Source organism: Pseudorasbora parva, chromosome 6 (genome assembly GCF_024679245.1).
Source record: "Pseudorasbora parva isolate DD20220531a chromosome 6, ASM2467924v1, whole genome shotgun sequence".
Lineage (NCBI taxonomy): Eukaryota > Metazoa > Chordata > Actinopteri > Cypriniformes > Gobionidae > Pseudorasbora > Pseudorasbora parva.
In genome coordinates, this window is record NC_090177.1 from 35310768 (window position 1) to 35327600 (window position 16833).

General features: G+C 38.8%; 1 protein-coding gene across 2 annotated transcripts in view; it reads left to right on the forward strand.

The window, feature by feature from the left end:
* Positions 1-16833, forward strand: part of prdm5 (PR domain containing 5) — a 97330-nt gene that overhangs the window by 34755 nt on the left and 45742 nt on the right. For both annotated transcript variants that reach the window (XM_067446807.1, XM_067446808.1), the window contains exons 12-13: positions 66-226; positions 11273-11366. In XM_067446807.1, the coding sequence (XP_067302908.1) occupies positions 66-226; positions 11273-11366 (255 nt within the window). The remainder of the gene's footprint in view (positions 1-65; positions 227-11272; positions 11367-16833) is intronic.

Consider the following 16833-nt stretch of genomic DNA (forward strand, 5'->3'; position numbering starts at 1 on the left):
ATGTTAGAATGGGATGCGTGAATCGCAGTGCCACTGACTGCAATCTTCTGCTCTTCTTTGTCCAGGTGAAAGAACGTTTAAGTGCGACCAGTGTGACGCCACCTTCAAGCGCAAGGACACGCTCAACGTTCACATTCAGGTCGTACATGATGGCCACAAGAAGTACAAGTGCGACCTGTGTGAGAAGGCCTTCGTCACGCCATCTGTGCTCAAGAGCCACAAGAAGGTGATTGCATAATCTCAGACATAATGAACCCAATATCTCATCAGTGTCATATCTATGTCATGTGCTGACCAACACAGAATTCTGACGCCGAACTCTGCGAAAAGCTCGGCTGATATGCGAAGAATTTTAATGCAGTTTATTCAAGTTCTAAATATGCCCAGCCCCTTTGTGTACTAAAATTCCATGCGTTCAAATTACAAATATGTATTCATGCTTTAAAATACCTTGAATGTAACTCTACACCCTTGCTTCATTTAGTATACGTGGAGCCATGAATATGCAAATTAGCCCCGCCTCCACTCACTTGTACAGGCTCGTCTACAAGTCGATGTATCAGAACAGTAATGCGTTTTATGTACACATAACCGTAACTATTTGTAACCAAGCAGATCTTGGCATCCATTGACCCCCCCAACTATGATAGTCAATGGCTACCGAGATCTGCTTGGTTACGAATAGACCCCTTCAATGTTTGTAAACATCGTATATTGCAGGTCAAATTGCCAGATATCAAACTTCACCTAACTATTGAATCAGTCTACAGTTTACAGAAAACATTTTGTTTACTTAACAGGGCTTAACTCTACCGTCGTTGTCACAATGTTGGCGCTAGCCTGCGGCTAACTACTAACGTTAAATTACCACTTTTTTTTCTACCTTGGCTAAAGTCAGGTAATGGACCAGCTTAGGTTCACTACAAAGGGCAAGTATTTTTAATGCACATATAAAACACAGACAATGACTATAAACGTACCAATTTATATTGTTTGTGCTAGATTAAATGAATACAAAAGAATCGTAAGCCAAAAGCATTATTAGTTTCATTGTTATCAACATAGTTCGAGTCTGTGTTTCCCGAAATCATCGTTCGAACGAACATCCATAAACATCATCGCAAACTTGTGTGGTTGCTTCGATAGCTCTCGACCTGTGCAACAGATTGTCTTGTTTGCATGACATATGTGGACTTAATCTTATCTTGAGCAAAATAAAGCAAGCTGACATTCAGTACGATCATATATTTTATTTTGAATACATACAAATGTCATTTATGTCTTTTAGTTTGTCAATACACCTTTTTTGAAGAGCGCATGTGCGTACATTAAGAACGAGCTTAAACGAATCTTGAAATAAAGCAAAATAACGGAGAAAAAAAGAGAATTAGTCCTCAGGTGCCATGTCAATAATTTATAGCAAAAAAATCTAGCATGAATTCGATCTCAAGCTAATTCATTAAAAGCAGTAATTACTTCACCACCTGCGTGACATCATTAACACACCCCAGCCCGTTATAGCTTACAGCCACATATGTCGTTGATGTTCTTTAACGGATGAGATCCTGTGGAAATCCTGAAAAACTTTAATCCACAACTGGTGCGATTTTCACAATTCACGATGCAAGTAGGCATTTTGTTCTTGACCAGAAATTCTCTGGTTACCATACAATTCAATGGGATGGAACAAACTTTCTGACCACGACATGTGCACTGCGAACTGTGACGTCACCCGTGAAGGGGTCTATACTCTTCCAAATATCTTCCTTTGTGTTCAGTAGAACAAAGAAATTCATACGGTTTGGAACAACTTGAGCATAACTAAATGATGACAGAATTTTTAATTTTGGATGAACTAACCCTTTAATATGATAAACCTTTTGCTTGACTACGTTATCAAACGGTTAATAATGTTTTGCTAATGTCTGTTCTTCATCTCAGAGTCAGTCTGCCTTCTAAAAATCAGTTGAAACACTTTAAACAACTTAGGCAAATGCATCATGATATCGTAATACACATCATATGCATCATTCACTTGCTATATTGCTAAGTGCACTCGATTTTTCATATCAACAGAAAAATATAGTGGGATAACCCGTCTTCTCTTGAAAGAAGATTAAAGAGAGAAACAAAAAAAAATTCTTAAAGAGAAAAATACTCAACAATGGTGTTGACTTGTGAATTTGCACATTGTTTATCTTAAAGCATATTAAAAATACCACATAGACACATAAACAACATTAAAAACTTGATTTTCGTTTTACCAATAAGTGTGTAGAGGTCACGTTTAACATTAGTATGTGAATTTTCATGAGTAAAATCAAGTAATTTCAATAGGAAACCATGCGATCCAGAATTTTATGTGAGAGCAAAAAAATAAATAAAAAAACACCCAAATTTGCATATTGTGATAAAGTTCATTATTTTCCATAATGTATTGATAAAAATTAAACTTTCATATATTTTAGATTCGTTGCACTCCAACTGAAATATTTCAGGTCTTTTATTGTTTTAATACTGATGATTTTGGCATACATCTAAAAAAAAAAATAGCATATCATGAAAAGGTTCTCTAAACGAGCTATTAACCTAATCATCTGAATCAACTAATTAACTCTAAACACCTGCAAAAGATTCCTGAGGCTTTTAAAAACTCCCAGCCTGGTTCATTACTCAAAACCACAATCATGGGTAAGACTGCCGACCCGACTGCTGTCCAGAAGGCCATCATTGACACCCTCAAGCGAGAGGGTAAGACACAGAAAGAAATTTCTGAACGAATAGGCTGTTCCCAGAGTGCTGTATCAAGGCACCTCAGTGGGAAGTCTGTGGGAAGGAAAAAGTGTGGCAAAAAACGCCGTACAACGAGAAGAGGTGACTGGACCCTGAGGAAGATTGTGGAGAAGGACCGATTCCAGACCTTGGGGGACCTGCGGAAGCAGTGGACTGAGTCTGGAGTAGAAACATCCAGAGCCACCGTGCACAGGCGTGTGCAGGAAATGGGCTACAGGTGCCGCATTCCCCAGGTCAAGACACTTTGGGTTACAGAGAAGCAGCACTGGACTGTTGCTCAGTGGTCCAAAGTACTTTTTTCGGATGAAAGCAAATTTTGCATGTCATTCGGAAATCAAGGTGGCAGAGTCTGGAGGAAGACTGGGGAGAAGGAAATGCCAAAATGCCTGAAGTCCAGTGTTAAGTACCCACAGTCAGTGCTGGTCTGGGGAGCCATGTCAGCTGCTGGTGTTGGTCCACTGTGTTTTATCAAGGGCAGGGTCAATGCAGCTAGCTATCAGGAGGTTTTGGAGCACTTCATGCTTCCATCTGCTGAAAAGCTTTATGGAGATGATTTCGTTTTTCAGCATGACCTGGCACCTGCTCACAGTGCCAAAACCACTGGTAAATGGTTTACTGACCATGGTATTACTGACCATGGTATTACTGTGCTCAATTGGCTTGCCAACTCTCCTGACCTGAACCCCATAGAGAATCTGTGGGATATTGTGAAGAGAAAGTTGAGAGACGCAAGACCCAACACTCTGGATGAGCTTAAGGCCGCTATCGAAGCATCCTGGGCCTCCATAACACCTCAGCAGTGCCACAGGCTGATCGCCTCCATGCCACGCCGCACTGAAGCAGTCATTTCTGCAAAAGGAATCCCGACCAAGTATTAAGTGCATAACTGAAGATAATTATTTGAAGGTTGACTTTTTTTGTATTAAAAACACTTTTCTTTTATTGGTCGGATTAAATATGATAATTTTTTGAGATTTTGGGTTTTCGTGAGCTGTATGCCAAAATCATCAGTATTAAAATAATAAAAGACCTGAAATATTTCAGTTGGAGTGCAATGAATATAAAATATATGAAAGTTTAATTTTTATCATTACATTATGGAAAATAATGAACTTTATCACAATATGCACATTTTTTGAGAAGGACCTATATATAAAATATATATATATATATATATAATATATACGCTGACTTCTCACATAATGCAATAACTCAAATCAATAATTCATTTGTTTATGTACAGTATTTATTTCATAAATAACTGTGTAATAAGCATGATAATGTAGAGTCAGTCTGCCAATATCACAAAAGGGCCAACAAAAGGCCTCCACTTAAGTTTTGAGGTGATATACGGTTTTATTGGACTGAAATGGAATTACAATTTTAATGTCAAATATGCAGTTAGGATCTTTCTAATAAGAGCACTTTTAGTGCTAATTTGAAAAACTTGTATTATTATTTTTTGAAGGTAGCTCATATATTTCAGCACGGTAATGTTTCCAATGTGTGGTGAAACTCAGTTCCATAATCATCTTATATCCTTGCACATTCCCTCCAATCATAGCGTACCACAGCTCTATCATGATTTATTGCCCCCATCTACACGGAGGATGATTGTATTCACATACCATCAACTTCATATTCAATTTCATCTCCGATTTATTCTTCAGGTAAACCACTTAACATGAACAGTAGCGCGGTGACACCAAACTCCAGTATAGTTTTAAAGCAGTGCATGCGATCGCAGTTGAGATAGCATGGGCTGAATTTGACATTGTGTCATCTAATTTCAGACAAGACTGAAATGCGACCTGCTGTTGGCACAAGAGTAAAGAACCTTTACAATATTCAATTACTTTCTGACAGTGTGCAGAGAATAGAAGCCCAGCTGCATGTCAGAGACACCGTCACTTATATGAAACTCTTAGAGTAGTTATTGTGATCATGAAATCAAAATCGACCGTTTTTAATAAATGGGGGACACAATAAGGGACATTTTTATTGCCAATACTGTCAGCTACCAATAGGAGTGTAATGACGCGGTCACTTTTAATGTTGTTCTTCAAATGTGTGTGCAAAACCCAGTAATTTCACTAGGAATCCAAGCGACACTGAATTTCGTGTGAGGGCAAAATATTTCTTCACGCAGGTTTCACAACGGGTTCAGAATAGAAAACTGTTTGGTTTGAAAGTTTAATTCATCACTGCACATTATTCCAAAGAAGAAGAAAAAAACCCTGTCAGTTTTCATAATCTTTCAAACAACTGTAACTTTCTTTCAGGCTGTCTGTAATGATTTTTGTACTAGCATAACTAAGACCACATGGGTGGGGAACATGTTTAAACAAAAATGAAACCATCAAAAATGAAAATTCCATCATTTATTGAGTCTCAAGTCATTTCAAAACCTCTATGATTTTCTTTGTTTTAAAGACCACATACCGTGAGTAACTTTGTGTCCTCACGGCACACGGCACTTTCTTTTCCTCACAGAGAATAAATGGGAAAGGAAGGTAGCTTGTCAAGCTCAATGACAAAATGTAATTGTTTGGGGGAAATATACCTTTAACTATTTGTATTATTATTAATATAAAAAAATATATATTTTTTGCCGGTCCTTAGTTAATTACACGCATGCACACGAGTACACGCATGCACACGAGTACACACACACACACACACACACACACACACACACACACACACACACACACACACACACACACACACACACATTCTTTTTCTTGACATTTTAAGCAAAAAGCTGTTTATCCTGATGGAGTGTGTGACAACTGAAACTATTCTGGGATTACGTATGTGTGAGTGAGCAAATGTGTTACCGTTCTCACCACCTAAGAGGAGAGAGTTTGTATAATACGCTTATGTAAGCAATGATATGGAGTCAGCTGGTCATTATCGCAAAATAAGCCCCCAAAAGGGTGATCAGGACCCTGCCATGAAGTTAAAGGGTTAGTTGACCCAAAAATGAAATTGATGTCATTAATGACTCACCCTAATGCCATTCCTCACCCGTAAGACCTCCGTTCATCTTCAGAACACAGTTTAAGATATTTTATATTTAGTCCCAGAGCATGCAGTCTATATACACTATACTGTCCATGTCCAGAAAGGGAATAAAAACATCATCAGAGTAGTCCACATGAGACATCAGTTAGTTCATTAGAATCTCTTGAAGCATCAAAAATACATTTTGGTCCAAAAATAACAAAAACTAAGACTTTATTCAGCAATGGCTTTGCTTCCGTGTTCATCAAATAAAGATTCAAACGGCCATGAATCAGTGAATCGAGCAATGGTTCAAATTTCCTTTGAAATGAGATTACATGCGGAGGGGGCGTGGTTTAGTCAGGTGCGAGCAGCAGCAGCACTCACTGCCAGTCGAGAGAGAGACGGAGCTGGGGAAAGATGGCTGAAGAAGTTATTGTGCTGAGTAGTTGAGAGCGCAAGTTTATTTTGTTTGTATCTGAGAGCTCTAAATAAACACGAGTGAACTTTGCAACGTTATTTCTCTCACAAAATGCTTTCACCACAACTAACAGCAAACACGACATCGACATGATACAGTAAGAGCTTCTGTTGAGCATAATGAGCAGTGTCACTCTAACGGCAGTTTGGACGAGTGTGCACCGCAGATAAACGCGTGATTGACCGATCCGAACATTATAAACAGTGTTCTTTGATCGCTCTCCGTAGTTTAATCATTTAAATAACAGATTTGTTTCATACTGCTAACAGAAATGACGTGAAGCTGATGGTTTAAGTCACTGGCTTAATTCACTGATGCATCAAGACGGCCAGCGGAGAGACTGACAGTATTAAACGATTTAGAAAGAAAGTCTGTGTGAACTTGAATGATTAGCTACACATCAGAACTCACTGATCCCTGATCAGCCATTAATGAACACTGTTACTCACTGTTTGTGGCGGTGCTGTTGAGTTCATATGGTAAAGCCTGAGCTGACATCGCGACTAATAAACTGAACCCATTCTCTACTAATTCTCTGGTCGGGCAGAGCAGAGGAAGGGGAGGAAACCTTTCCTGGTATAACGTCATAACAGGAGAATTCATTTTCTCAAAGGCAGAGAAAGACAGCCAGAACTCGGTTTACACCGATCACAATTTCTAGCCACTTGGGGACAACATTCAGGCTAGGGGAACTGCATAATCTCTTCATCAAAGTACCTGTTAGTGGGTGGATATTAGGCAGCAAGTGAACATTTTGTCATTTAAGTTGAGGATTTAGAAGCAGGAAAAATGGGTTTGACAAGTTTGACAAGGGCCAAATTGTGATGGCTAGACGACTGGGTCAGAGCATCCCCAAAACTGCAGCTCTTGTGGGGCGTCTGCAGTGGTCAGTATCTATCAAAAGTGCTCCAAGGAAGGAAAAGTGGTGAAATGGTGACCAAGTCATGGGTCATGGGTGGCCAAGGCTCGTGCCTTGATGCACGTAAGAAGCAAAGGCTGGCCCTTGTGGTCCGATCAAACAGACGAGCTGCTGTAGCTCAAATTGCTCAAGAAGTTAATGTTGGTTCTGATAGAAAGGTGTCAGAATACACGTATCATAGTTTGCATCGTAGTTTGTTGCGTATTGGGCTGCATAGCCGTAGACCAGTCAGGGTGCCCATGCTGACCCCTGTTCACTGCCGAAAGCACCAACAGTGGGAACGTGATCATCAGAAATGGACCACAGAGCAATGGAAGAAGACCAGCGGGCCTGGTTTTCTTTTACATCACGTGGATGGCGGGGTGTGTGTGCTTCGCTTACCTGGGGAACACATGGCAACAGGATGCACTATAGGAAGAAAGCAAGCAGACAGAGGCAATGTTCTACTAGGAAATCCATATGGATGTTACATTGACACTCACTACATACCTAAGCATTGTTTTTGACTTTCATGGAAACGGTATTCCCTGGTGGCTGTGTCTCTTTCAGCAGGATAATGCTCCTGCCACAAAGGAAAAATGGTTCAGGAATGGCTTGAGGAGCACAACAAGTTTGTGGTTTTGACTTGGCCTCCAAATTCCCCAGATCTCAATCCAATCGAGCATCTTTGGGATGTGCTGAACAAACAAGTCCAATCCATTTAGGCCCAACCTCGCAACTTACAGGACTTAAAAAATCTGCTGCTAACATCTTGGTGCCAGATACCACAGCACACCTTCAGGGATCTAGTGGAGTCCATGGCTCGACAGGGTCCAACATAATAGACCGAAAATTCAGGATGCACTTTGAAAATAAATAATTTTCAAAGTGCATAAAATAATTTTGAAAATAAATAATACATTCTTGGTTAATAAATCAATCAAACTTAGTTTTTGGGTGAAATAAAATGTATTGTCAATTTAAATGACAATAAACTGTAATACACTTGATGTAATGATCAAACATACATTAAATAATGACAAAACAACAAAATATAATGACTATGTAATACATTGTATATATTTAGCACAATGCTCTTTAGAGTTTTTTTTTGAAAGCTAACTAATGAGTTTATTGACATAGCTTTCTTGAGGTAAATGTAACATTAAGTGACTGTATAGCATACAAGATGTTTTCATCTTTCCCCAGTTGAAACACTGGTTAAGCAATTGCTTGAGACGGGATTCATTTAGCTTGCTGTAATTTATCTTTTAACATTCCTTCTGATGTTCATTCATGTTTATTTCTTGCTGTAACTAGTAAAGAGGAGATGAAACGATCAGCTCACCTGCCGCTTGAACTGCGGCGCTATAGCCAAAAGAATATTTACTGTTTGAATTTCATATGAAAATTGATATAATTTCCATCTTGTTAGATTTATGCATTTGGCAGACACTTTTATCCAAAGCGACTTACATTGCATTCAAGGTACACATTTTACATTATTGTCAGTTCTTGCTTTCCCTGGGAATTGAACCCATGACCTTGGCGTTGTTAGCGCCATGCTCTACTGGTTGAGCAACAGGAAAGTTGTTAAAAGTAAGAAAGCCCAAAGCTTTTTGTGATTATTGGATAACAGGCGTGCTACAAATATTTAGTGCCGTTTTGTTCACGCATCAACAGAAAACAGCACAAACTTAGATTTTAAATTCAAGAAACCATATCATGACCGGTTAAAATCAAGAATTTAATGTTTTGGTTATCCAGATCTTGTGTCGACACAACTGACATGTATAACTGTCGTAACTTATCCACGTTGTTATAGAAAATGCCATGATTGACCAATCAGAATCAAGTATTGCAGGAAGCTGTGTAATAATCAGGTAAATTTCAGTAATATTATAGTCATAAAATGGATTGTGTGAGTATTTTACAAAATGTTAAGTGCCGTGTCCAGCTCCGTGACACAAACAAACCCCAAACTAATGGTACACAGACGCATCTGGTGGACATGTGTGAGCGTCCGCGCGTATGTACAAGTTTTTATACAACATCACAGGGAGCATTTAAAGGGATTAGACAGAAAGAGTAATGGTATTTTAAACTGTCTTTCCACACTTTATAAGTGAGTGAGAGAGAGGGGGGGGGGGGTTCAAGAAAGAGGGAGAGGAGAGGAAATGATGGAGGTGAGGAAGTGGAGATGGGAGGGGAGAGATAAGATGCGGGAAAGGAAGCGAGAAGGAAAAGGGAGAAAAAGAGGAAAAAGATAAAGAGATGGAGAAAATAGCAGGAGGTGGAGGAGCTGCTGCAGCTATTTCTTCCAGCGCTCCGAGATAAGCCCTGTTTACATCAGCTTTATTGGGAGTACAGCCTAAAAATGATATGATTCATATGTTTTCCTTAAACTTTAACAATAGCACTCATGTCATCGCTATGAATAAAGATCTGCATGAGAACATTCATGCTCTGTGGTTTACATACGTGATTGACGGAATAGTTTACCCAAATATGACATTTCTGTCATCATTTTACATAAATCATACCAGTTTATGCCATTCTAAAATGTTATGACTTTCTTAAAAAAAGAAAAAAGAACTGCTCATCAGTCTTCACATGGTCTCCACACATCATTTATAGTGAACGTGGCTGGATAATCCACCTGAAAATGATTTAAAAAAATAAATAAAAGTGTAATAATCTTCAGGTTTGGAACGACATGAGGGTGAATAAATAATGCACGCACACATAAACACACACACACGCACAGACACACACATTCATAAACTTCACCTTCTGCTCATAAAACATTTACTACTAGGCTTAAGAGATATAACCAGTTTAGATGAAAATTATCTCAAGCTGATTAGCTAAAGACATTACTGTAGCTTTACCCATTAATAGACACGATACTTTAAAGTAAATTCCAGCACAGCACTACAACAACCATATCATGACATGAGCCTTCACAATAGATAATGTTTAAAAATGAATTCTGTTAGAGATCTACCTATGGGAATTTTTCTGTTCAATAAAATACCTTACTCACCTGTTGATCATTATCTCCATAGTCATTACAAATCCCGCAGTTCTCACCATCACCAAAAAGCCAAGTTGATTCTTGTTTTATTACGAGTTCTGCCGCATTTTCTTTTTGCAAGCAGACTCTCCTCTAATCGGTGTTTGTTTAACCCTTAAACGCTTACCTTGTGTCCCAGGATGTCATTCATTACCCTTAGTATTCCTTAATCAATTAATTATAAACAATATAACAAGAGAAAATAATAAAATGATAAAAGAATGCCTGTTTCCCCTTACATAAATTGTATAGGGTCACTAATGACCCAAGGTGTGCAACAGTGTAAGTAGATTGTTCCCGCACAACAATAATTTAATCTTTGATGACTGAAATAGTGCAATTCTCCTTTATTCCACAAGGTGGCGATGTCTGACACACAATGATGAAGTGACGTTTCACTCATAGTTGCCGCCGCAGGCAGAAAACAAAATATAGGAAGAATCATCAGCAAAACTTGAAATGGCTCAGCAATTTACTGCAGAGCAAGAACTGAACAACTGATCAAATATTATTGTGACTGTCACTTGATGGTGGATCTGGTGAAAAAGCTGTCAGCGATCTAAATATTTTTGAAGATTTGAAAATGATAGTTTTGAGAATATATTTGAGATCGTGAATATGAGGCAAATGCTGAATGTACTGGGAAATCAGCTCTGATGAGGACAGTGATGATAGCATAAAATATCTGCTCAAACTGAACCCTTCCAAAGTCCAAAAGGTAACAAAATATGCTTTATTGTATGATTCTGTAATTGTTACTCTAATATCAGGAGAGTTTTATATTATCGGAACATGAAGAGATCCATCCATATTAGCTAAAGACCCGACTATATAAAAATTATTGGTGAAACATTAAATCATTTAAGGTTTAAAACGGGTGATTCCCCAGAGGTTCGAGAGTTTTCATCCATGTCATCCTTTCTTGCTGGTTGTGACAACTAACTATGCTACTCCCGCAAAGGAGCCAGAGCACCTTTTCTCTAATTCTCTGTTTTACTGTGTTTCTCGTCCCTTTTAGACCCACACAGGAGAGAAGGAGAAGATCTGTCCATACTGTGGCCAGAAATTTGCCAGTAACGGCACTCTGAGAGTGCACATCCGCAGCCACACTGGTCAGTGCCTCCTCACCAGCCAAACTTGCACGGCTGATCTTTCATTAATCCTGAGCTTATCTATCTTCAGAGGTTTGCTAATTATTCTTGCCATGGCATTCATGTAAAAACTTGGTATTAAACAATACCTTCAAGGGGCTTTCACACTAGGCACGTTTGCTGCGGTCCGAGTGCAATTCTATCAAACTCTTGTGCATTTGCTTTCATCTTACGTCACCACAAATACGCACGGCACATTATAGAAAACAGAACATGGTCAATATTGCACATTATGCACAGCTGAATAAATGTCACTTGGGTTTACTATATATATTCTCCTGCTTGCAAACAGACTCTTTTGAGGAGACGGTGGATTGCCATTAATTTGCCGCCCTGATTGCACTCGCTATGCACAAATACACTGTAGGCTCGATCTCGCTCGTATCCAAGGTAAATTATCAACACTATCATTCCATACATGTGTTTTACTAAATACATCATCATCAGCTAAAACACATGCTGGTTACATTTCTCCCTAAACAAATGTGCACCTGAGTCTCTGTTGCTTCATCATCCACGCGAATCGCGGCACAGTTCGAGTGCAACCGAACTCAGCCAACCTCCTACAGGTGGTCTCGGGTTCGGTACCCTGGTGCGCACCCGGGTCTGCATGACAGCTTTCACATTAACAATTTTTCTTGCGAGCCGTGCCCCGTTTCGAACTAAACTGCCAGTGTGAAAGCGTTCTTAGATTCTTGTGAGTTACAGACTTTAAGTTTAAAAAGAAATTGAATAGAAAAGTATATAGTATGCCATCACATGCATTGCATTTGGCATCTTGCGCTCTGTCTTTCTCCGTGTGAACATCTCAGCGTGGACATGGCGACAGAGAGCATGTTCATTAAAGAGCCTTTATAGTGGAGAGCTCAACATTCCAATGTGCTGCCATAACAACAGACTACCACACACACACACACACACACACACACTGTCTGCTTTACTTTCTTTCTGGGGACTCTCCATAGGCGTAATGTTTTTTTATACTGTACAAACTGTATATTCGCTCCCCTTACACTAACTACCTCTAAACCTAAAATCACTCAAATCAAATCACATAAAACCTTCTGCATTTTTACATAAAAAAAAAAAAAACCTAATTTAATATGATTTATAAGCTTGTTTCCTCATGAGGAACTTGATTTAGAGTTGAGTCCCCGTGAGTCTGTGTGCATTAAGGTTGATGTCCCCACCGGGATAGAAAAACATGAACAGACACACACAAGCACTTGTTTTCTAACCCTTACCCCACACATACACTCACACACATACACATACACACTAGTTCACTAAGGCCAAAACATGCCCAGTGGAGTAAAAATAGTGTATGTGTGCGTTGGAATGTAGTAGACCTGGTGAGAGTGAGTGATGCGCCTGAAAGAAAAGAACACTCTTTGTAGGCATCCAGCATTGTGACCCCTGACCTCTGCTGCCTGTAAATCCGACTTTCCTTTCTTTATGCTCCTTTCTTTTAAAGAGACACATGCTCAAAAACATCACTTCGGTATCTTTGTACCTTGATGCCAGTGTAATGGAAGATCATTCATATGTAATGACGATGAGCAAAAAATCTCTAAAATACTGACATTTTAATACGCCTTTTACATCTCATCCTAAGGCACAAGACTATTTATCTTCTTACTAAAGTTAAATGTGGTTAGAAGATGATGATCTTTCTCTTTTTGTTCATTTTTTATGTTTAATATCAAATAGAGTATGAGACAGACAGAGATTTCAAAATTCTATATATTCTATATAATTCAATATTTTATATATAATAATAATATATATATATATATATATATATATATATAAACATTAACATAAATCTGTTCTCAAACTAAGCTCATTCTCCATTCGTCACCATGATGGAAACCCAACAAAACACTTTAAAGTTCAGTTAATTGCATTAAAACAAAACCATATCCAGGGGTATAAAATAGAATTGGGACCAGGCCTTTATATTGCAGGCTACTTCATTGTGATTATATCATGAAAATTCAATAAATCAACCAATATTGACTATTACCACACACCAAAAACAGGACTTCAGCTTGGTAATATGAATTGTGATGTGGTTTAGGTCACAATAGACCTAATTACATGTGTTGAAAGATCAAAACCACTGAAAGGTATCAGCAATGGATTTAGCTGGGCAACTGATTTCTTGTGCAGTTGTGTCTTCCTCTGTCCTTCCCCCAGCTCACCTCTGTTCGACAGGGTTAAAACCCAGTGCCGACAATCTCTGCTGGTTCAAAGGGTTAATCTCATGATTGTTTGTTTAGTTAACCTGCTTGATTAGAAGCTTGATTCAGAGTCTTTTGCCAAAGTTAAACTCAACCCAGTACTTCCTATAAATGAAATCATACCTAATTAAAACATCTAAACCTAATCATAAACCCAACCATCTGTTTCTCAGATCCGCATTTAAGCTCAGCTAAACACAAAACTTTCATTCCACCCGCACATTAACATCCACAAAGCTGTGATTTTAACTCTTTTTCATTTCTGTGGTGACAACACAGCCTTTGCACACAAAGCTTAATGCACTATACGTGTGATCAAGGCTGTTTATTTGGTAATGCTGGGTTTGGATTTGACAGGGCACAGAGCAGGGGGATTTGCATTATTCTCCAACAGTCAGACTGGCTTGAGCTTTACTGAGCTCAACGTGTTGATGATGTCATCCTCAGGCGCCACATGGGATTCCGCTTGTGAGCCAGCGCCGTATACAAAAACTACCTTTAAAAACATAACCTCACCTAATCTCCATTTTATAACGTCACAGCTGTACCACTGAACAGCTACACAAATTATTTTATTCTGTTCAGATAATGTTTAAGCACCACCGAAGTCCATATGACTTTGTGCAGTATAGTCCAAGTCTTTTGTGAACAAGTGTATGTAATTGAAGTCATTGTTCACTGACAAATCTTCCCCTCCATCAAAGCTGTAAAATAAACACCATACAGGTTTGGAATAAAGGTGCAATCACATTTACCATTGCTCTTGATTTTGAATTGAATATCCTACATTGAGCAATAGAAAGTTGTTTGGTTTGAAAGTGACTTCTGTTTAATCTGTGCTTCATACATCGCTACAATACTGATGATAGACAAGTTTTCTAATGTGACTGCACCGTAACATGTTGGTGGATAATGCTGTATTCACGTACTCTCAGAATTATCGTAAATACAAGTTTCCTAGTGTAAAAATTGCATGTGAACACCCTCCCATTTCACAGTTTGAATGGGACGAGCTAGTAATCACGACTTCAGAAGTGGGAATTATCACATTTCAAATAGCACGTGAAAGCGGCATAAATACCAAGTGTCCCACACGTCCCAGCCAAAGCATCTTGATCACCCCCAGGTGGTCCCAGTATAGCTCATAAACCCTGCCCTCTCCATGAAATGTAATGGGACATAAACAAACTAAACAGTCAAATTACACTTCAAATATTTTGTTCCAAAGATGGTTTCTGTCATTTTATGCAGTTTTATCACACTAATGTTAGTTCAACTGTTCGTTCTTTAAATAAGGTTTAAATGGTTTGAGTTATAAAAATGGGGGTGTGACATTACTATTGACAGCTGAGATTGACAGCTTCTCTGAGGCATTAACTGACTTTTTCGGGAACTTTGTGAGGAGATTTGAGCTTTAAATTTAATCTCTACATTTCCATAACTGTTATTTCACAAAAAGTTCAAGGGTGTATGAGTAATTGGACAGGACCTTGATATTGAGGCTCCGCTTCATGCTCACTACTGCGCAGACTCGAGACCCAAGATGTCAGCACTATATTTGGACACTGACGGCTTCACTTAATGAGTGAATGTGTGTCGTCCATTTTTTTTCACAGTCTATGATATATACTGAAAACATTTTCATGCCCAGACACACCAAACACAGCGATTACTTCAGTTTTGCTTGCTATGATACAGAATATCCATAATGTAAGTGTAAGTAGCATCTCATTTCACAGACACTTGGTTTCTGTTTTTTTTTTTTTTTTTATTTAAATATATTAAATGTTAAGGGTTTGGTCTGGCTTTTGTTTTAAATGATTTGGTTCTTTGTTATTATGCTGGTGCTTGTCATCTGTTGACGTTTTACAAGTAGAATGTGGTGGTTTTTGGGTGTTGTATTTGTTCCATGGCCACCCCTCCTCTATTATGTTAAACAGCTTGGTAAAAAGTGATGAGCTCTGCATTTTACCCAAAGTTGATCATTCTTAAACTCTCTGCGACGGTAAAAAAATGCAGAGCGCTCAGCACAAAATAGACACTTAGTACCTTGTTGCGCTGCTGCCGTTTTAAAAACATGGTGCTTCCATTGAAAACAATTGGGAAAAATACTCTAGCTTTTGTGGACCCTCGACCTATAATATTACAGCTCAGACAACATGTAGTTAACTGTTTATCCCTTTTAGCAGGGGTTTATGTAACTTCAAAAGGGCTTCCTGTAAAATGACACCAACATTTTGTATTTAGACCACTGTATGTGGGTATAGGAAGCTTTTCAATTTGGGTAGGATAAATCCAGGCGGAAATGGTACCAGAGTAATTTAGTGTAAAAAATGTACTTTGTGTAAAAGAAAGGTAATGCATGTGTCCAGAAAGTAGACATTCTAAGCCTTAAAATGGTACCACATATGCGCTCAAAGCTCCTCCACAGACTTTTAAAATTTAAATGTATATACTTGATGATGTCATTCTGGATCCTGTACAGGGACTGTAGAGTTTAATGCTTCAGCATACCAAGACATTTTGGACCATTTCATGCTCCCAACATTGTGGGAACAGTTTGGGGATGGCTCCTTTCTGTTTCAACATGACTGTGCACCAGTGCACAAAGCAAGGTCCAAAAAGACATGGATGAGCGAGTTTGGTGTGGAGGAACTTGACTGGCCTGCACAGAATCCTGACCTCAACCCAATAGTACACCTTTGGGATGAATTAGAGCGGAGACTGCGAGCCTCAAAAATTCCCATAAAAACACTCCTATACCTTGATAAAAGTTATCCAAGAAGAGTTGAAGCTGTTATACCTACAAAGGGTGGGCCAACTCCATATTAAAACCTACAGATTAAGAATGGGATCTCATTAACGTTCGCATGCATGTAAAGACAGACGTGGCAAAATGTTTGACAATATAGTGTATACTGTTTAAATATGCACATGACTACTTATAATATTGCTTGTTTCTGCTGCTTCTTGGCCCATGTTTTGATCCGGAGATTCAGTAATCTTTCAGAAAGATGTGTCATAGCGCCCCCTACCATAAAACAGAGAAAACACATAGAAAATTCCATGTTTGGCAGGGAAGCATTTTCTCACAAACAACAGAACATTCTGTGTTAGGCAGGGAAAGACAGCCCAACATGGGCCGACCGCCAGCCTGGTGCGTCCCAGCCTTAGGATTGCCAAAT